Source organism: Chanos chanos, chromosome 3, assembly GCF_902362185.1.
Source record: "Chanos chanos chromosome 3, fChaCha1.1, whole genome shotgun sequence".
NCBI classification, from domain to species: Eukaryota; Metazoa; Chordata; class Actinopteri; order Gonorynchiformes; family Chanidae; genus Chanos; species Chanos chanos.
In genome coordinates this window covers 35,376,228-35,399,555 of record NC_044497.1, presented here as the reverse complement: position 1 = coordinate 35,399,555, position 23,328 = coordinate 35,376,228, and the positions used below count along the sequence as shown (strand labels likewise).

The window sequence follows — 23,328 nt, the reverse complement described above, 5'->3', positions numbered from 1 at the left end:
AGAGAAAGAGAGAGAGAGAGAAGGGAACGGATTGGGATTTTGAGAAGTGGACCTCTAATGGAGTCTTGGCCTTAACACTTATTTAGATTAATAAGAAATGAAAGTTTGTTTTAATTTAAAATGAATGAACTTTCGATTGTGAGTCCACTACTTTCATCATTCTAGATATTGTGTTTATTCAGCATAACTACCCTCTACTGCTGAAAAACTGATTGAGAGTGGACCTATGGCAACCTGAATATATTAACTGTAATTATGAACATATTATTTCCAAGCATAAAGGACACAGAGTAAACTTCAAGGCACACCAACATGCCCAGTCACATACCAAAGACAGTCAAATGATTGTATTTGCTAATGTAAATTAGGTTTAATTAGGCTTACCTACCCTGCAGGCATGCTATGCATTCTAATCTTAGCTAATTTTGGCAAACTGCATATGTGTATACATAAGTCTACCATCAGTGGAAGACTTATTACTCTGCTAGTTACAACATACAGTATGACTCCATTAGAGGCCATAACTATCCTCTATAAGGTCTCATAAAGTATTAAAAGCATGCATAGTTATGGTTGGGAGTGCTTGGAGGGATTAGGGTGTGGGATTATTAGTAAGCTTTAGCATGATTTGTAAAGTAAATCCAAAATGAAACAAACCTGCTTCCAAATTAAATGTGGAAAATATGAAACCAAAAAGAGGAGAACCGAGTACAAAAGCATAATAAGGAGAGGAAGAAGAAGGGTAAGACAAAGATGGGTGTTCTTACCGTCTGTTCAGCTGTGATCTCATTGACCTGAGTGTCTGGAGAGCTGGAGAGGGAGGCAAAAGGAAGAGCCATTGGTGGGGCCCCTGATTCTGGGCTCAAAGGCACGGGGGACGACCCTTCCACCTGCTCCCTCACTGGAGTTTCGCCCAGGGCCTCCACCCGTTGGGTGAAGTCCTGGAGCTGAGCCTGTAGAGACTGCAGCCTACTGCTAAGAGCCTCAATCAGGCTTTCTGATTGGTTCTTTTCCTCTGCAGCTTCCACGCATACAATCTTTCGATAGATGGAATCGGACGTAAGCAGGCAATTTGAGTCTGGCGATGTCAGAAGTTGGATCGCCGCGGTTACCAGTCGTGCCTGGTCCCTCATGGCTAGCAGAGCTTCATGGTCCTTCAGGCTGAGGCCACCTCTTGTTGTTTGTTGTTTTCCTCGCTCCTCTTTTTCTTCCTCCTCTGGAGGGTCGTTCTGCTCACCCCCCACCGGGCCCTCACGGTGCGTTTGACTGGGCACGCACTCAGCTGAATCCCCAGCCTCAGCGTCGGTCTCCAGGGCTGGACGGGTAGTGGTATGGTTGGAGGCCAAGTCACATCGCTGCAGGTTGGAGAGAAGAACACGATTCTCATATTGAAGCTTCTTCACCTTCCCACTTAGCTCTCCAATCTGGAGCCTTGCTGCCAGCAGCTCCTCTTGAGTTGCCTCACTGGGTCCTCCATCCTCTGACAGTGGGACTGAAGAGGACAGAAGAAGTGGCGAGGAGGAAGTTGTGGAGGTTTCTATCTCAGCATCAATGGGAATTTCAGACTTATAGCGGTTGAGCTCATTCATCAGAAGCTTGTTCTGCTCCTCCATCTCCATAAGTGAGCGACGGAGCAGATCAGCTTCCTCCTCTACAAACTGCAGGTGACGTTGCAGTTCCATCACATTTTCAGCTGACGCTGGCAGCAACAGATGACTTCCAAGACTGGTTGAAACGCCAGATTCCTGAGCCTTCATGTCATCCATTTCAGCACGAAGGCCACGGTTTTCCACCTCCAACTCCACGATTCTACGGCTCAACAAGTTGGCTTCTTCCTCTACTAGCTTCAGATGAACTTTGACTTCTGCTTCACGGGTGTGAGGTGAATCAGCAACCTCTTCAACCGTCAATGAGGCATCCACTTCACCGTAGAGCGAGCGGTATTTAGCTAGCTCCTCACGCATGGCCTCATTGTCCTTCACCATTTTGGTGAGTTTTTTGCACATTAGGGCTGACTCTTCTTTGGCGAAATGGAGCTGGCACTTGAGGTCTGAGTTGTCTTCTGGAGGCTGTAAAGAAAGCTTAGAGTGAGTTTATCTGCTTACACTCTGCATAGAACTATCAAACAATGTAGTGTTGGAGGTGTTGTTAGTACTAACTGTGATAAAGCCAAGGTATTGAGTCTTGATTAAGATGCTAAATTGTATGTTGAATTAAGACAAGTTGAATTAGATGTTCTATGCCTTTATGCCTTCTCTGGAACAAATGACAAGAACAGATGGGGTTGTTGTTTATACTTAGAGGGCAATAATTCAGGTACTCTGATAATGCATGCTATGTTTGTCCATACTCTTTACAAAGTGTACAGCTGGCAAATTATGGATTTAAGACTCAGCTGCATGCTTCCCCAAGTAATTTCCTTCATTATCACTGACACAATGAATACAACATAAGAAGTCATTCTCCTGGGCCTTAGGGTAGGAAAACAAAGACTGAGTGAGTTAATGGCGGACACATCATACTTTTGTGTGCCATGGTGGATAAGGGAAAATCAGTTGAACTATAAAACTTCAACTATGAATAAAGAATTGATAAGTAGTTTAACATGCATAAAGAGAACATGATATATATTGATCCAAGGTTGTGTGATTTTTAGTAGCATTCAAATTCTTTGAAAGAGTGTGTGCAGAGGTGTAGCTGAGACATGTCAGAATGACTACAATTCCATCTACGCAGTTCTTGAGAAATCGCAAACTACAGCAAATATTATTACTAAGGACTTGCAACAGCTTGTTTTCAAGTGCTGATTATTCAGCATACTGATAAAATTATTTGTACTCTATCCTCTTGCAATTACTATGACTCAGTTTAACTGGAAAAGGTAGGTGTGAACTATTTCGTAGAGCCTGTACGAGCATGTTAGCATTATGAGAATATTAGGCCATTCCAGTTGACTCAGCAAGGATGACTCCAGTTAAAGTGTATGCTGGTGTCAGATGCACCAGCTGAGTTGTAAGGGACAGTGCAAAACCACTACCTGAGGGGATGACTTTTTCTCTGGCTTGTTGTTTGGCCGTGCTCCTCTCTTCTTCAGAGAATTCTACAGAGAGAAGAAAGGACATGGAAATAAAAAATTAAAAAGACATTCTTCTGTTAAATGACAGTGAGTACCAAGAGCTTCTGCACATCCGTCCCACCCCCATGGCAACACCTTGGCTGTTTCTCTTGGTTTGCCACTGCCATGACGATGTTTACCTCAGCAGAGACACTGTTAGGAGTGTTGGTGCTCCCTTGGCTGAACATACGAAATGTAAACAAAGACTTGCAGAGGAAAACAGAGAAAACGACAGAGGTGTCAGTCGTAATATGAAGAGATAAAAGATACTAGTTAACACCTATCTCTTCCTTTCCTTTCCTGTCCTTTCCTTTCCCTTCCTGATAAATGCAATGTTCTGTTACGTGTGTTATGTGATTTCTTTCCATAAGAATTAAGGAAGATATGAAACACACTGAATCCCTTAACTGACAGACAGTGCAGCTGAAGCTATCCTGCTTTGCTGTTTCCATGGAAACTATACCCACCTGCCACTCTCCATAGAGAGAGAAAGAGAGAGTGAGAGAGAGAGTGAGAGAGGGAGAGAGAGAGAGAGGGAGGGAGGGAGGGAGGGAAGGGGGGAGGGAGAGAGAGAGAGACAGAGAGAGAGAATTCACTTTCCTTTTTTAAACAAGTACTATCACATAAATAGGAAAACAAATAACATCCCACTGCAGCAGTGCACTATTGTGTCTGTTGTTGTGTCAACCAGTAATTTTCAGCCAAAAAGGTGTGGATGGAGCAGCTAAAGTCACTAAATTGGATTTAATATTACATAAACACAAAGTGCTGCACAAGACCTAATTGTCACAACAGGGTGGCACAGTTTAGTTCGTTGTTTAGAACCCTTTAAAAGCACTAAACTCTAGAATTATAATCAATAGACTGACTAGAGATTGACTGAAATAGGCTAAATGCTGATGGAGCTATTGATCCTGCAGTGTATCGACCTACTCTCTGGCACTGTCTTTTTTTTTTCTTTTTTTGTGAAGTTTGCAAAGAGTTTATGTCCCTTTCAGTGGGAAAGAGAGATGAATGAGATATGACGGCAATGAGTACGCTTTATTTCTTACACATCAAACTCACACACAGGCTCATGCACATATCTGCACACACACACAAGTGTTAGAAAAGTCACATCATACTCCTTAACTTCTTAGCCCCCCCTCATCTCTCTCTCTCTCTCTCTTTCTCCACGTTTTTTGTTCTATCAGTCTCTCCTCCCATGTTCCTAAGCCACACAGACATTCCATTGTTATGGCCAAGCTGATGCAACTGTGGCCCTCCAACACAAGGTCACAAATACTCTCTCTCTCTCTCTCTTGCTCTCTCTCTCTCGCACACACACATAAACACAAAACTCTGCTCAGACACAGCAAGTGCCATTCTAAAACTATGCAACAATAACAGCACCATTAGCTTAGTGACTTTGGGTTGAAAATCATCACCAAAGTATAAAGTTATAGATGTAACCCTTTCTCCATTCTTTCATATTCAGGAAGCTGTAACTGTTCCTTGGTAACTCTGCTCTGTTCAGTTTGTCACCTGAGCCTCTGACAGGCTATAAACTACCTCTGTCTCAACCCAGTGAAACCAGAGCAGAGAACAGACATGTGAGCAGGTGGATAAAATGCCTGAATGGCTGTTTCTGTGAGGAAGAAGAGCAGGAGCAGACCTGCCCAAAGCTGAGGCATGGTCCTGCTTGGCTGGACTTAACAAATCCTTTCTTTTTAACAGGGATAGGTGCTATCATGTTCTTGGGGAGGATAAGGGTTTTGCTGTAAGAACCTGCTGTAAGAAAACAGTGCGGTCTCCTCTAAATGCGCCTCAGGCTCACACATGCATCATGGACTCATGGACTCATGTCAGTTTGTTAACTCTCATAGTGGGGTTATTCTATTGCTCTTTCTCTCTATCTCTCTCTCTCTCTCTTGCTCTCTCTCTCTTCTCCTTTCTGTCCTGTCACATGGCTAACTGAATGAATTATGAAATAGCTCATCAGGCTTCAGTTGGCATGATATTGGAAGTCTGAGAGGTATGACAGCGTGGACAAATCTGAGGGACACACTGCATAGCACATGATCAGTCACCGTGACAACATGAGAGAACAGAACACAATAATGATTCTAGGAGCGTTGCATAACCAGACCCAGGCCGAGAGAGCGGTCACTGGATGAGTTCTAAGAGCTGATATTAACAAAGAGAGTCCAATGATTAAACATACAGCTGCCATAACTACCCACTCACTGCTCTGCTTGGTATAAGTCCAGAAGTAATCAAAGTCCATTTGGAGTGAAACTTCCAAAAGCATTGTTGTGTTTTACCCAGGTGAACCACTTCTGTTCAGCCTCCTAAAAATCATGCCATACTACAATCCCCCAACACACAATCATTGCAGGCTGGTATCCAGGGTTAGTGAACTAGTTGATCATCCCTCACCAAAGTAAAACACAGAAGTATTTCCTTCTCTCTCTCTCTTTCTCTCTCTCTCTCTCTCTCTCTCTCTCTCTCTCTCTCCTTCTCTCTCTCTCTCTCTCTCTCTCTTTCTCTCTCTCCTTCTGTCTCTTTCTCTCTCTCTTTCTCTCTCTCCTTCTGTCTCTCATGGAGTAAGTGGTATGTGGGAGGATTGAGATGTGCTGACTCAGTCAAATGGAAGAGGCAAAGAACTCAACGCTCCAGTTCAAAATACTTGAGGTTGTAATCTTTGCGCCCCCCCCCAAAAAAAAAGACGCCCCAGCTACTACTGATGAACTATAAAGCTCACATACAATAGAAAAGTTCTAAAATATACTTTAATTATAAATACAGAGATGGATATAGTAGAAAAAAGAGAAAAAAAAAGACTTCTCTCAACAGACATTTTTTGGAAGACTACGCTAATTTTTTCAATTACAATGAAGCTTGCTATATAACATATTCCCCTCTGCAGTATACCAACATATGAATGTTCCATGTGTTATGTTTACAATTACTCTGAACCAAAACAATACACTGACTGTCTCTGGTTGTTTTGTTTGTGCGGCATCAAAATAGCTGTTGTTCTCTCTCTCTCTCTGAATGAGTGTGTCTCTCTTTGTAAACAGAATCTCTCCCTGCTTCAGTCTGATGACAGCAACACAAGACAGCACAAGCATGCTTATTGAGCTCTACCCTGTGTGTGTGAGTGAGAAAGGTACAGAGACAGAAACAGAGAGACAGGGACATATGTAAGGGAAACAATGAAGGAGGTAAACAAGTGAGAGCTGCGCTTATATAAGAAGACATAACCCCAGCAAAAGGGAGGGTGTGTTATATTGGGGTTCCGGGGACGGGGGAGGGGGGTCTCTGTGTATAGCCTGTCTGTCAGTATGGAATTCTGTGGGGTACCCAGACTGCAGAGCCCCTTTTGAGGTGCCTTTCCAAAATCCAGCTCAATTCCAATCACACACATAATCACACTCACACACACACACAATAGCTTCACAGAGAGAGGGACAGGCAAACGTCTATTCACAGAGTCACCATGGCACTCTAAGTCCCTCTCACAGCAGAGAGAAGCACTGGTCAAAAATGAGAAAAATACAGAGAGAGAGAGAGAGAGAGAGAGAGAGAGAGAGAGAGAGAATGCTTATTTAAAATGTTGATAATAAGAAAACAGCCACTGCTCAGAGACAGAGCAAGAGCACGAGATGTGGCTGAATCTCGAGTGTTTCAGAAAGGGCTACTGATAGGAATACAATAGAAAGAGGTTGAGAAAAAAAAAGATGGATGGAGGGTCTCTGAGAAACAATAGAGGACACAGAATGTCAGGAGGATAGACAGAAAGCAGTGAAAGAGACACAAAGGCTTTTGATTTGTAGCACTGTATACATTTTTGATTTCCCAGATTGCACTGAGGCATTAGCCCAAACTAAAGGGACTAGACTCCCATTACCCCCGAAGCACCGCTACAGACCATAATAGGTTCCCATGACGACTGCTTCAGTGCCAGCGCAGACCAACGGAACAAATTGATGAATAAAGTGGCGAGGGGAGTGGGGGATGAGGGAGGAAAAAAACAGGAAATCAAACCCCTTGAAATCCTCTTGACATGAGACAGTCCCTCTGTTCACCCACAAACTGGCTGAAAGATGGCAGAAATCACCTCCTTTTCTCTCTTTCTCTCTCTCATACTCCTATTCTTTGTCTTTCTCTCTCTCTCTCTCTCTCTCTCTCTCCCTCTTTCTCTCTTTCTGTATGTCATGGATAAGAAGCAGGAGGCTAGATAACTGATTTGCATAGCACATTCTGTAAAACATTTGAATAGTAACTGGGAGGATGGAGGAGTAGTAAATTGTATCCAGCTACAGTGCCTTTCTTCCCAGTCACAAATAATGATGCATGATTTGGACTTTTGCAGTAATGGTTCCTCTTCACAGACACACAAAAGGGGTAAATGGTTTCTCCATTCACTGGATGTTAAGGAGTAGGTGTGAATACATACAAGGCTTTGTAGAGACACAGTGATATCTATACAGTGATTAGGAACTGTATTCTGCCTCCGGTCTTGCAATATGACATTCCAATATCTCACCACCACGCTACATTTCACATTATCTGTTCAGTGGCAAAAGCTTATGAACTTCTCCTCTCTTATGCCCACCACTGCAACCAGGATATCAGAGCTGATAAAAACTCCAAAAGTCCTGGAGAGTGGACATACGCTAATGACAAAACGGACACACACACTCACACACACGCATGCACGCATACACACACACACACACTACCCTTCTCTATCTCTTCCTCTGCCATTGTTTATCCATAAAGTGTCAACCCACTGATGTTGAGGCAAGCCCATCTCAAACACACACACACACACACACACACACACACACACATAATTCTCCCCTACACAGGTCACCACATACACAGCAGAATATGGTCTCAGTCATCCCAGAGCTGTTTGGTAATGGCGTGTGTCATGTCCATATTTGCGTTATTGTGTTTTTACAAGGGGGTTGGACTCTAGTGTTAATTAAAGTGTTGAAACACTACTTAATTACTTGTAAAGCCATGAGAGCTTAGAGGGAATGGAAGAGACAGAGGGAGGAGTGTGTGCCTGTATAAGAAACAACAAAGAGAGCTGGAGAGAGAGACAAAGAAACAGAGCAGACAGAGATAAAGAAGAAACAGAGGAGACACAGAGCAAGAAGAAACAGAGGAGACAGAAAGAAAGAAGAGGTGGTGTTGATAAGAGACAGATCACAGGGAAAAACTGTGATGTATGAAAAAACAGGAATATGTCTGTCTGATGGTTAGACTGTGCTTTAATCACCTTGTGCAGTTTTACTCTGCGACTGCTGTCTGAATCGCCTTTCAGTCTTGGCCGCTGACACATGGGCCTACCTCAGAGAATAACGCTAGAGGTCATCTACATGTCATGGAGGGGGGGGGGGGTGCGCTCAAGGTTTGATGGAACATTTTGTCTCCTCTCTTTTCTCTCGCTTGCTCTCTCTTTCTTTTCTACAGGATGAATGGAGATATAATGGATAAAAGGCATTGGATTCTCCCATATTAATACAATACAATGTTCTGTAGATTGAGGTTAATATCCCAGGGGCTCCATGATGTGTGTTCACGGCGTACATAACACACAAAGACAATGGCTCAAATGCAGCTGAGACAACGACCTGCCTCTTTCTCATCTCATGGTTGTTCTTGTTCTCTCTCTCTCCAAATGCAAACTGACCATGACTGATGCCGCAGAAGGCTTTCCACCAATGGTAACATAAATGTCAGGGATCCATATCTTTAATCCGACGGAATTAAACTTTAATTAAAACCAGTCATCTGTGTCAAACATTTAAGACGCCTCATGTGATGGTCTTAAATTGTCAGGTTTGAACAGGATATTGGACTGATAAATGAATTTGATACTGGTATATACGCACTACTGTCTTATTTGTCACTTACATCGATGGAGCTCAGACAGACTGAACGAGAGACATAAAGAGACTGAATGAGTATGTGAGCCTAGGTTCAGACACAGCATATTCACCTGCTTTAACACATGGTATCCACCAGGGCTGTGGAGTCGTGAAGTCGGAGTTGGAGTCGGTTATTGTCGGTGGTACCATAAATTTCGGCGTCGCAGTCAAAGATTTTGTGCACTGACTCTACAGCCCTGGTAACCACACAGGTATGGCACAATCAAACAGAACTACAACAGCCTGCAGCAGCAACCCCAAACAAATGGCACAATCAAAGGCAAATGTGTTCTTGATTGTCAAAGTATAAGAAAAGGATGGAATCACAGTTTATCTATAATCAAACATTTGAAAACCAGCGTATTTTGCTGTGCAACACGAACTAATATCTTGTATTTTCTCTCTACAAGAGAGAAACATAGTAACAACGTGAAATATTTCTCGTGGCAGTTCTTTGTTTTGTAGGACATTAAACCAGTACCTCAAACATTCCAACACAGAGATGTGCTGGAGCTCCCAGACCCTCCCATTAGCCTGACCTAGTTCCACATAGACCCCTTCCTCAGAAACCCCTCTCTACACCAAGCATCTGGCGCAATTAGTGGTGTGTGACTTGATGGGGCTTTAAATGGAAAGCGCTGTGTGACTTTTACTGTCTGTAAGAAAAAGTATAGAGCAGTTAACATTAAGAACCAACACTCAAGAGTAGACTGGATATCCCCAGCTGCCACATAAACACGTCTTTGTGTCTCCTTATATCCCCCTTCTCCTTCCAGCAGAATTCAATCAGGGAACACGTGCTAACTCCTTCCCACTCGTTAGGAGAATCGCTAGCACTTGACGGTCATTAAGACGTCAGGGTACTAGCCTCTAATACAGACAGACACATCGAGAGAGAAGGGCGGGAACAGCCCCAAACATTCCTGTCGTAGCTCAGCTCTGATCTTCATCTTAGCAAACAGCAAGAACAAAAATATTGCAAGGAGAACTGGCGTAAGTGTTGAAAGTCATTCGGAAGTGTGTAGATGGAAAGTATGGAACTAGGCCAGATACTTGCTCTAAAACTTGATCACATCACAACAAATGAAGTTCTCCAGAAATGTCACTCTCGCTCTCCTCTGTGATTATGTCTAGTCCAAATGTAGGGATCCTTTTTTTGTTTTCTTAATAACTCTAGTATGAGGTTGTGCATTACTCATGCACAAATGAACATTTATCTTTCTTTAAGTAACACTGTCAACACTTCAAAAGCCTCAATCTAATTTTCCTTTTGTTTTGCTGCAGAATGTGTGAGGAGAAGCCCTCGATTTCCCTTGAGGCTGAATCACAAGATAGCGAAAACTGAAGGAAAGCCTAACTCTGTAATGGTAGATTGCTCCTATCAAATCAAAGAGAGGAGACGACTATCAATGTATATAGTAGTGCTGTGGTCTGTGAGACAGCCATCAACCAACTCTCCTCTATCACCAAATGTGGGCAGTGGGGCAGAAACATCACTAGAGATCTCAACATCCCAGCACAGTGGCTGGTTAGAGCTATTTGTGCCACTCAATAGAACTAAGATACAGATCCAAATAAGAGAAGAGTTCCCAGCTGGTTCTTCAAAGGGTCTCAGAGGATGGAAGTATCAGTGTCACGCTGGAAAAGTGACCTAAAAATCTGTTTTGAGCCACATCTAAGTTGGTTCTTTTAATGTTGTTTGTTTGTTTGTTTGTTTTTCCCTTGAAGTTCCTGCTCTTTTGGAATTCCACAGATGAAACACTAAGCATTAGACAGCCTCTAATTGGATGCCCATGGTTGATCTGGCAAAGTTGCTAACAATGTCCTTATGTAAGAAACATAGCAGTTTCCACCGATAGAGCAGTATATAGACCATCTAATATATCATTGTGCATACTCAGAGTTCTTCAGGCGACACCAGAACTGTATATGAACCTTGATATTACCTGTCATGATCTAGACCATTGATAATATCTATGCCACAGAACCACAGCAGTGTAGAACACCGCTGGTGTAATGACTCCAATTCTTATGACATCATAATTGCTGTTAAATTCCTGGATATCACATTTAAGCACTGAATGGTTACTAAGTTTCAGAGCTGTTGGTGACAATTTAAAGGGATGTTTATTCAGTGTCTTAATCCGTTAATGAGTACCACTCTATCAAGATTCAAATCACTTCTGTTCTAAACCTCAAGATATAGTGTGTTCAGCTCAGACATTAGTGGTAAGAGAGATGTAAACACAAAGAGAGGCCTTGATGGAGTGGTGTAGAAGAAGGTAAACACTTTGAGGACATTAATTTGCTTGTCTTTCTCTCTCTCTCTCACTCACAATTCGCATAGTCCAATCCCAATGTAGCCATGTGTTTTAGGGGATCAGTAAAGTACCAGGCAGAAAAGCCAAGCTAACAGATAAAAATGGAAAGTGGTAGTTTTAGTCCACTGCTTCTACTGTCCACAGCATGGATGGACATTCATGCTCTTCGTGTGATACTGGATTTGCGTAATCTTTACATAAGACTTTAAGACTCCCTGTGCCACTGAAAAGGCTAGACACTAATGGTTAATGGCACACTGATCCCAGAATTCACACTGAGGCCTGGCAGGTGATCTAACAGAGGCATGCAAGCAGGTACATACACACACACAAATGTACTCACATAACATGCAAGCATGGATAAATACCTCTGCCATGTCATCAGATTGTTGTGGTGTAAGAAATAGGTTGCACATGAAGTGAGGTGTGTGTGTGTGTGTGTGTGTGTTTCACACATTATATGCCCTCTCAAACAACACTCTGCTGCTTCATTGGCTTTATGGGTCATCTATGTTTATGTGCCTGGTTCAGAACAAGAGTCCTCAACTTGTGACGGATCAGGATCACAGTACACCCAAATCTCCATTTGGTCCACTGATATAAGTAGACACTTCTTATATAAGATAAGCTTTTCATACAGACTCAAAGCCTTTCTTACTGGATCTGGATCATAAATCTACAGCACTGGGTAACGACGGCAGTGACAGACTACAGGAGAACCCGAGTGTACCGATCCACGTCCGCATATCGCGATGTCCTGACAGAGCTTAATGACCCGAATGTGGCTGGGCTGCATCTATGTTACCCTGGAAGGACGGGTCAGTGATCTTCTGCTTGTCTTGATGGTGCGGAAGTGAAACTGTGAATATTAATTTAATTCTCTTCCCTGGGAGCTGCCACTATTTTAGAAATTATGAGCCACCTAATGAAAACTGAGGCCATCTTTGGATGAATTTTTGTTTTCAATTCACAAAAGAATCCCAAGAGGACAAAGCAAAAGGATTTTCAATGCAAATACATCTTTCCAATGTTCATTATTCTTATTTCCTGTTGCCTGTGGTTATATGTAATCCATACTGTGCAATAGACACTGTAAAATATTTATCAAAAAATGCAATATCATAGAATTGTACTCAAACTATAACTGTTGTGCTTTACAGAATGGATGTAGAACAAAATAAAAAGATTCTGTAGCAGTCTAATTGCTGACAAGATAGAGCCACTGGGTTTCAGTCTTGGTCGCAAACAATTCAGTGAAGTGTTGAGAGAAACATCAAGCCGATCCGGTATCCATGGTCACAACATGCATAGAACTAGTGGTATGGTAATGACATCATAATCATTGTTTAGATCTGTCACTAAGTAACATCCCTGGGAGACCACTATTAAAACTAAAAATAGAACAGGCAGTTGCCTCTAGCAAAGTGAAGTGTATCTGTGCGTGTGTGACTTAGTGTGTCTAATTAGGGTGTGATGTGTGCCTTGTGCACACCAATCAAATCCAGATGTTCACATTTTAATTTCCTTAATCTGTAAAAATATCTTATATATTTTATATATTTATATATTTTGCTTCAGTTTTTTTTTGTTTGCTGATGAGAGACATGGCAGAGATGTGTGAATTTCTCCTGCTGGATATTTCATTTTCAGGATGTTCTATAAGCACTGATTCAGGGCACATTCATTCTACACAATTTACTCTAACATTTTCTGCATGGCTTAAAAAGACATAACAATACATAATTCCTGCCTAATTCTTAAACTGAGTCTTCATTAGTCACCAAAAACACATGCACACAATCACACACACACACACACACACACAGAGGTGATGAGTGGTTTACATCAGGGAGCAGTAATCCCGACCACATCAGATTGAAGTGTAAAGGTACAGCTATCACAAAAAAGTCTGTGTATGTGACTAAAATCTACCTGCCATAACTACACACACACACACACGCACAAAGACAAACAAAGAAACTACACTTAGTCCCCGCAAGTCAGAGTTTCACTCCAGACAACAATGGCTCCACTCACACACAGAGCTTTCAAAAGTGCCCTTTTAATGTCCCTCCCGGTTACAAATCCCTGCCCCCCTCAGGGAGTTATCATTTGACACTCAAAAACATTCCTCATCCTTTTATTGCTTTACAGAAGGGACTAAGAGAAAAGAGGAATAAAAAACAAACAGCTGCGAGTGTACCAGAATGCTGAGAGAATTAGCTTAGAGAAATCAAACACACTCAGATGCACACTACAATTAACTATACCTCCCATCGCTGGTACTCAATGCACTCTGGAATTCCTGGATCTAATGAAAAACTCCACGATACAGGTGACAAAAAAATACTCTCAAAGGGCTCACAAATACCTACCTGACTCTGCTGGGACAGAGACTGTCTGTCCTTCTGTGTGTGTGTGTGTGTGTGTGTGTGTGTGTGTGTTTCTCTCTGACACATTTTTTTCTTGTACAGAATCTACCCATCTTTTTCATACTTCATATGTAATTTTATCAGAGCATGAAATTGCCTCTCCACTCCTTTGGGGAGGAAATGTCAGTAGATCTATGAAAAATTAGTCCCAGAGCAAGTGTTTGGTTGGACACCCTGTAATGAACTCACGGAAAAGTAATAGTCCATGCAAAGCTACACTGACAAATGCTCCCATCCACCCAAAATGTTGTCTATGTGTCTGTATTTAGACACAAATGATAAACTAGCTGAAGGTTCCCTTAACCCTTCAAAATCACAGTACATCTTAATGTTTGACCTACTCTAGCGCTCCCTCTCTCTCCCTCTCTCTTTCATCTGAGGCAGAGTTGTTTTTCCTTGGTTGTTTCTTTCTGATCTGATCATTTCAGAGTCCTGTTCTCAGACTTCACATTAATCAATCACAATGACCCAGAAAGAAAACAAACCATTTCATACAGAACAGAAGGCTTTGAAGCTGCTTTTTCTCATAACAAGAGCCAATGCAAGTCAAGTCTCAGTGGTTTACACAATAGATCACAGAGCACAACCATTACAGAAACAGAAACTCAGCAGTGCAAACAGACAGGGTTAATGTTGCAGCCAATCCAATAAACAGCACTATAGGGCACGTTCACGTTTTCTGATATAAGTGCTCATTATAATTCTTACCTACCCAACTGTCTGTGGCTAGGTTTTTAAATTCTTTTTTTCCTAAAAGGTTTTAACCAAAAAGGTCATTTGCTGTAATGACTCACTACAAACTATACTAATTTACTACACCGTTTACTTATTTACCCCTTTGCTGTTAGCAATAGTGACTGCACTATCTGTGAATTTCCAAAGAAATAATCTGTAAAATGTTAAAATGTCACTGTTAGAATGTCATGGGCTGCTTTATTCTCAGAGCAGAGGTTTTCTGAGTGACCTGTAATCAAGATCATTCTGTTTTAATTTGTTGTAAGAGGTGAGTTAGTTTGTTTTACTGTTGGCCTGCAAGATGTGAACAAAGTTTATTTTTACTCAATCAGCCCATGAAAGTCACAAACTGATGTACCCTCTGGATTTCAAAATTTAAATAACAAAAACAGCCATGAGTATTGGTCAACAGATATAGAGAATCAGAAAAATTGAGACAACGATCTAATTACGAGGACATGGTTGTCAAAATGGGACAGCTAGTCAACAAAGGTCAACTTTGCCTTTAAATATATCTGGCATACCACCTTTTTGAATCCATATGTGCTCTCAGTTAACAACTGAATAACAACAGAAACCCAAATCTGGACAGTCCAATTAAAATTCTAGACCAAGAACATTCTGGAATTCTACCCAGAATTCTAAAGTTTCAAGTGGATCTCAACCAAGCGCAAGAATACAACATGCTTTTACCAGGTAAACCGATTGGTGCCCTAAGAATGACCTGAGTGGAGAATCCCAGACCACGAAAGAAGGTAATTTTGGGTATCAGCTGCAAACCTGGACCCAGCTATCTGAACAATGCAGAGGTGTGGATAAAAGAGTGTGTATGTGGAGTGAAAAGTTCTATTGATCTAAGAAACCACATTCATCTCATAAATCGTACAATGCCATACACTAGTGAAGAAGAAACCCATATCTTCAGTGTCTTTCACACAGATGTAGAGATTTTGTCATAATCAAATTCATGCTGAACCAGTTGTCAGTGCTATTTCAAAGAGGATGGGACACTTCCAAAACACTGCAAATCTTTAATTCAGTGTGCATATGTTGCTACTAATAGCATTAATTTCCTGGCATCCAGTTTAGCCTTGTTAAAAAAAGAAGCCCTCACGGCTCCCAGTGAGGTAGAGATTGGGAATTGGAACAGGTCAGGACTGCAAGCCCCTCTATGTCCTCTAGACCCACTGACCTTGTCTTTCCTCCCTGCCTAAGGGGCGTGTTCTCCTCTCTGAGAAAAACAAAGACCATTGCTTCCTGAAATTTATAAATAAACATGAAGCTGGCCACAAAGAACCATTTCCTTTAACAGTAATGAAGAAGAGCTGTGTGTGCAAGAGAGAGAAAGAAAGAGAGAGAGAGAGAGAGAGAGAGAGAGAGAGAGAGAGAGAGAGAGAGGGAGAGAGAGGGGGGGGTGGAGATGCAGACAGTGAGAGCCAGGCAGAGAACAAAGAAAGTGTGAGAAATGAAGGACACAAGAGACATTCTCCTCTCCTTTCCCTGTCTGTTCTTGAGCTTTCCTGTCTAAGGTGTGATCAGAACTCCCCCATCCCATCCCCCATCATCACCTCATCACCCTCAGTACAACCCCCTGATGGGACCCCACACAGAGGTACTGGCCTTCTTTTCAATTAATCTCAGACCCCTCCAACACACACACACACACACCCTCTTGCCTGCCCTCTCCAGCCTAATTACCCCCAAAGCTTTACAACAGCTGGAATGCCAGTCAATGGGTGTCAAATAAAGAGGTAAGAAGGGATTGAGGGAAGGATGTGGAGGAATGGGGGATGTTCTAAGTGGGAGGCAGAGGAAGAGAGGAGAGAAATCCCTTTATCAGTAGTCTGGTATTAGGCTGCCTCAAGCAAGTTCAGGTTGGTGTTTCATTCCGTCTGCCTGTCCTTTAAAAGGGTCCAGCAGTCTGTTTGTAAGAGACAAATTTCACCGCGAACTTCATTCATTGACCAGATGCTTTCACATCAACCATTACAATGAGAATGTAAAAACTGTCTATGGAAAGATTAGGCAACCAATCAAATCTTTGATTAAAGCTCACGGATCTGAGAACTGTAGTTAGTCATACTAAGAATTAATATTGCACAGGTCATTTTAATAATCTCGCCTTCTCCTGATCTCTCTCTCTCTGTCTCTCTGTCTCTCTCTCACTCACTAACTCTGTCTTATAGTGGTGTCAATGATTATGCTCAGTCTGAGCTCTTGACCAGTGTCTTGTTCAAGGCGACATCACTGCTCTAAAACAAATGCACTGCACACAAAAATCAATGATTCACCCCCCACTCTGTCCTTCTTCATCTGCCTTAACACTTATCTCTCTCTGTCTCTGTCTCTCTCTCTCTCTCACACACACACACACACACACACACACACTTTTCTCTTTGACACTCATAAATTATTTTAACACATATCTCAAAGCCGGAGCGTGAGGTATTCCTCAAGTAGCACTCTCCACCTTCTGAAAACACACATGCATGCAAGCACAGTCACACACACACGCACACACACATGCACGCTCATACACACACACGCAAATTCACTGTTTGCAGCAATGGAGAGGCACACACCAAGATTGTGTTTGCTGTCCCAAAAATTCCTCCCTGAATGGCCAGTTGCTCCACCCTGCCCAGAGCATTCATTCAGCCAACCAACAAACAAGACAACATGGCAAAGTCACAGCCCAAGCTTGCTGCTTTGCATTTCAGCCAACCAGATATCAGGCAACCAGCAACACCCAATCAGAAAGTCCTCCAATTAACCAATACAACTCAGTAATACATCAGTCATATCAGTAATACATCAAACATATCTTGTTGCAGTGCTTGTTTTACCAATATTTTCAGCATGGCATCCAATGGCTTATCTAACCTCTCCAAAACCAGAGATTAGGGTTCAATTTAAATGTTTGAACAAAGGTGCAACCAAGGAGAGGGCAGCTATGGCAACTGAAGAGGACTTAAAATAAAACAGCATGTTTTATGTCTCTTTTCCCATACAGCTCTCACTGAAGTCTGTGAGCAAATGTCATTTTTTTCTTCTGTGATATTTGCACAGAAAATTCAACAACCCACCAACTGACCGAAGACAAGTCAGCTTTCATACTACAGCAAAGAGGGAGGAACTCAGAATGTGGATGTGTGCTGAACCCCAAACCTAAGCAAATTTCAACAGTCTAGCTCAAACCAACTATTCCCACAAATAAAAATGAATTACCCATAAGAATTTAAATGACTGCAGAATTTCTAATTAAATCACATAAAACTGAAGTTCTTCTGAGACAAATTAGTGGTCCACTTGTAAGAACTCATGATTTCAAGACTTAAACCAACCATTTGTGATTTCCCCCTATTTCGACTGGTCCAGTTGTACGAAAAGGTCTTTCTCTGACCACATCTCTTAATTGTTCATCATAGGTTTTGCTACCCATAATGTCTTAACTTGCCCAAGAACTGGAAGTAGAATACACAGAAGAGATGAACTCCTAATATTCTAAAGGGACTGCACGTCCCTGAGAGCCTCAAAATGTCTTAACTTCCTGATCGCCCCCATTCCTGTCTGAACTAAACATACATCCTTGTCCACTAAGAGCATAGAATGAAGGAGAAGCAGTGACATCAAAGAGGAGAAAACAGATCTTAACAGAAGAGTCAGCAGAATGTTCAGCTTCAGTCGCTTCAGATGTCAGCTCTACTCAGAATCAGAACCTCAGAATGTTTTTTATCATGTTCCTACATTCCTCAAATGGAACAAAACATTCCATTCGCTCTAAATGGGATAATCATCCAAATTCTGCTAAGTTGTACCTCTCTGGTCTTCTCCAACTCTGTCTGAAGGACCTGCTTGGCCACCTCCAGATCCTGGAGTTTCACACGCAGTTCCTCATTCTCTTGTTCCAGCTTCATTCTCTTCTTCTCCACAGAGTCCAGCTCACTGTGTAGCCGTATAGAGACGTCTTTCGCCACCTGTCACACACACACACACATACAAGCACAGAGAGAAAAAGCAAGAACTTTCAGTGAACACACAAAGACATAGAGAGGCCTTGGTTACGCAGAAAAGCTGAATGTGTAGCACTATTTTTTTTTCTGCATTCTTGGGCATTGTCCCTTAAGCATGAATGGAGACAAAATCCATTCATCAGATACAAACAATGAGTCTGGCTGGATGGCCTTCCATGTTATAATTAACATATCATAAATGGTGTAATTGACAGTGAATAGTCAGCATTGCTCAACTGTGTTTACAAATTTATGTTTTTACGGTTCAAATAAAACGTCCTTAAAGAAAGCTAGGGTTTATTAATACTCGTTGAAACTAAAGCCACATTAAAACATAAAGGCCCCTTGATCATTGTTTAGAAAACAAACCACAAAGTTTCAAACATACACACCTGCCTAAACCACATAAGAAGAAGATGACTGGTCTGATGTAAGGTCTAATCATTTTTGAAAGAAGGAGCACTGACGCTGTGTATTTATCTCAGAATGCTAGGATTTGCTTATGACAACAAAACACTGTTAACCTTCTATATATTTAATTAGAGGAGTTAGGATGATCGCTACTTTTTTATCTTTTATCAGAGACGTTATTGTAGGTTATAACAGCTTCACATTTGTGCAAAAATAAATAAATGTTTCAGTGTTTTACAGATAATAGGCCAACTACTGGGTAACATGGCAGAGGAGCCAAAGTTCAATTCATTAGGAACAGAGAGACTTAGTGGAAAGAGTGTGGTGCTTATTCATTTATCCACTGAAAAGGGGGATGAGGAGAGGAGCTGGAGAAAGAGAGACACAGGGCTGACTAGTGAGTGGCCTGTGACATGAGGGATTCCTCTCTCTCTCTCTTTCTCTCTCTCTCTTTCTCTGAATCACTGCCAGGGTGCAGCTGAGCCCCACAATACCTCTTTCTGTACCAACAACATCACGCTCTAATTCATATCAGGTCTCTCCTCTCTCTCTCTCTCTCTCTCTCTCTCATTCTCTCTCTCTCTCTCTCTCTCATTCTCTCTCTCTCTCTCTCTCTCCCCTGACTGTAGTGAGGTTAGAGGTAGGCAGACTGTTTCAGTAAAATCAATGCTCTCTTTCATTACTGCTCTGGGAGGCATCCAAGGTGTGCTCTTTACCCATGAAGCACTGCTTTATGGGGAGTGGGCCACGATGTAGCTAAACAAAAGCTTTCAGTAATGAACCTCTGTAAGTGGCTGCTTACACAAATTAGCGAAGGAACACCCATCCCCTCCCCCCTCCAGACACTTGGACTTGTTTTGTCTGGCCCCGTAGAGAGGTGAAGCTTTGCCATGCTTTGGAGCGAGGGCACACATTGAGAGTGTGTGTGTTGTTAGCATGGGCTGTGTGTTAGTGAGTATGAGAGAGACTGCAAATGGGAGGAAAAGTAGAACGTGAGGAGCATGCTCTCAATGCACTGGCACAGTGTAAACCAGAGGAGAGGAGAGGAGAGGAGGTACAACTCTGGCTATCACGCATGTCATATTTGGCTGGTCCCTTTCGGCCCTCTCCCACTCAGCATTCCCACAAACCCCTTCTGTATTTAGGATTGACTTTGTGGACCATTTGACTGATGAAAGGAATCAAAGCCATCAAAGGGCCCCTTTCATGTTTGTGTGTGTGTGTGTGTGTGTGTTTGTGCATATTAGAAACTGAGAGTGTGTGTGTATATATGTAGGTGTTTGTGTACTGTATTGCTCCACATATGTAAGTTTCCTAACGGTCATTTGTAACGGTCTCCTGACAGACCTTTATCTATAAAGCGGTTTGTATGAAAGCAGTTGTTTGTGGAGGAGAGGGAACTCACAAACTGAGTCATTAACCATCTGTTAGACTAGCACTGTCAGGGCCTCTCTGTCCCCCTGATAACTTCAATACACAAATGCCTTTTCACTTACATGTGCCATAAATATAGGAGTTCAAAGAGACACACATGCTTTTTAAAAAGAGTGATCTGTCAAACAGTTTAGCTGTCTACTGGTCTGTCTGTGTGACTGTCTTCAAGTCAGACTATATACTGCATGCACAATCTGTCTAGAGTCAGATTGTACCTGAATTTCACCTTTGTGGACTCCCACAATAAGAATGTTGCCTATATACCAGCATCCACGTGCTGCAATGCTTTAAACCATTCAGGATATAAGCAAATTCGAACAGTACAGTCGCAGGACAAGAGACTGTGTTAACTCTCTGACTGACAGTGCCAGTCTCTTCTGTTTTAAACAGATCTTTGTTTTGGTAGACAACTGTTCTGGTTGACTTTGACATGGGTGATTATGTATGCTTGTTACTGCTGAGTGGCGTGGGGGAGGAAAAGATGAGCTGAGGGTTGGGAGTTAGCATTAAAAATTCTCAGAACTGTTCAGGACTATTGAAAAAAAAAAGAAGCTGGTTGTGAAACATGTGGAGGATGGTATTCCATTTGTCTCAGAGTCACACAAAAACACACACTCATACACACTTCCTTCTTTCTCTGTCACCAGTTTACAACATGCCTTCAAGCAGCTGTTATCTGAATAAGGAGAGTCTGACCAAACAACACCCCCCCCTTCTTTTCCCCCTCCATTCTCTCTGCTGTTGTGGAGAAAAAAATCACACATGGATAACAGAGAGTCTTAAATATGGGAGTTGTCCAAACAAACCCACAGAATTAGTATGCACTGATCCTTCTTTCTTTTTCTTTGTTTCTCTCTCCCCCTCTCTCCCTTTCTCTCTCTCTCTGTCAGTCTGTCTGTCTGTCTCTCTCTCTATGAAACAAAGATATTCTCCTAATTGCTATATAAATGAGGACAGTAAGCACAGAAGAGTGGAGGAAATGAGTTTTCAGTAACATATAAATTTCCCATTCCCACACATAAGTAAACAAACGTACACACTCTCAAACCGACTTCATCCCATCCCCCTTGCCCTGAGAGTTTGCCCCATGACAGGATGTGAGAGGACATGGGAAAACCTTTGTCAGAAACTGAATCAGAGAAAATCAAGCGTCACTGTTCTGCCTCCACAGTGCAAATGCATTTCTGACCAGTGACTGTGGTCAGTTTATTAAACGTACAAAGCACCTCTACAAGGAGTTAAGCGGCCAGCTTACTCATAACCTTCACAGATTGCTCTGCCTTCCATCATACCCACTTTAGTTTACTACTATTTGATTCAGAGAAAAAAAAAATGTCTTTTAAGATTCTACTATCTGATCACATTACTAGGCCTGTTCAATTTTCTCACCCTTTAGAAAAAAAATACGCAGTTGTTAGCCTGCTCTGTTTTGTAAATCTAAATAGGAAAAGTTTTGACCCTACTCTTCTGGGACTCAGTGTGTCTGTAAATTTTAGTACGAAAAAGTGTCTCTTTTAGGCAGTGGGAGAAGCTCTAGTGTATTTAATCCCTAAATTGAAAGAGCAAGCACTGAACACACCAGTGAAATTTGACCTGGCATCTGCCCATAGCCAAGGGGACACAACTGGCCTAGTGTTAAGAGACTCCTACTAACTGTTAAAGAATTTGAGAGAGACAGAAGGGGTATTTTCCTGCTGATTTTTTTCTTCCCTGTGATAACGGCCCTTTTTGATTGGCTAACCCAGACACTGACCTCCCAAAACAGCTCTGTGACTGGCAGTTTGGGATTTAAACTCAAGCACGATACAAGGCCCTTGTCTGTGGAGTCAGCAAAGCAACACAAAGAGATACAATATTAGCTTGGCAGTAGAGGGCACATTTTTTTCTCTCCTTTTCACCCCCCCCCCCTCACCCCCCCACCCCCTTGTGTTACTGTATACAACTCCACCATTTTAAACACAGGACAGCTGAGGCCGGTGTGACTCTAGGGGAATGACATCATTGCTATTCGTCTCCTTCCCTAACAGATGAGAGAAAAGCTGCTTTGTGCTCCCTGGTTACATGAAACAGTTGACAAGACTGCCCCCCCCCTCAAAAAAAAAAGATACCAAAGGCAGAATAATGCAATGCTGAATATTGTAATAGCTTGTATTTTAGCATTCCTAATTCTAGGAACATTCCACGTGGTTCATTATCTTGTCTCTAGCCTTTGGGGACAAAAACAGGAAAATGTGCATGTCAGCTTTTGAAGGAAATGCACTATCATTCTGACCCAGCTGTCTTATGTGTTATATTGAAAGCAGAATCTAAGCACATGATTTTCACACCATTGAGTCAAAATTTTTCACTGAGATGAATTAGGACGGAAAAATGATTTTCACAAGCACAAACATGATCACACTGTATCGACATCACAAGTCAGGAGAAGGTTACTTGTTACACAATAGATAACTTACTTCAGTGAAGGAGTCAATACAAACATATAACAACCAAAATTAACACAGCAACCCACAAACCCTTTTTTCTGTCTTTCACTCTCTCACCTTGACATCCTGCTCCAGTGTGCGGATAAGCTCTCCATCCACCTGTCCAGTCTGGGCGACACGGAGACTGCGTCTCTCAGCCTTCCTGAGACGGTACTGTAGGATTCGGCAGGTTTTGTTAGCCTGGTCCAGCTGTTGTCTGAGCTCCTGGAGCTGATACACGTCCTCCTCCATATACATGTCCCGCATCTCCAACATCTCAGAGCGTAGCTCCTCCATCTCATCCTGAAGTGCAGCGGCAAAACACGCACACACACACACACACAGACACACACACACACACACACACACACACAGATAGAGAGAGAGATAGACAGAGAAAGAGAAGAAGGTGAACTAGAGGGTGATGTTTTCAGCAATGCTGGATACTTAGATACTTAATGGCAATGATGACAAT

The 23,328-nt window shown here is 42.2% G+C and overlaps 1 protein-coding gene across 1 annotated transcript in view; it reads right to left on the bottom strand.

The window, feature by feature from the left end:
* Positions 1-23,328, bottom strand: part of mtcl2 (microtubule crosslinking factor 2) — a 35,218-nt gene that overhangs the window by 9,780 nt on the left and 2,110 nt on the right. Inside the window, exons 2-5 of the mRNA XM_030769041.1 lie at positions 22,932-23,156; positions 18,349-18,507; positions 3,038-3,100; positions 768-2,069 (exon numbers count right to left, since the gene is read on the bottom strand). Coding sequence (XP_030624901.1) covers positions 768-2,069; positions 3,038-3,100; positions 18,349-18,507; positions 22,932-23,156 — 1,749 coding nt within the window. The remainder of the gene's footprint in view (positions 1-767; positions 2,070-3,037; positions 3,101-18,348; positions 18,508-22,931; positions 23,157-23,328) is intronic.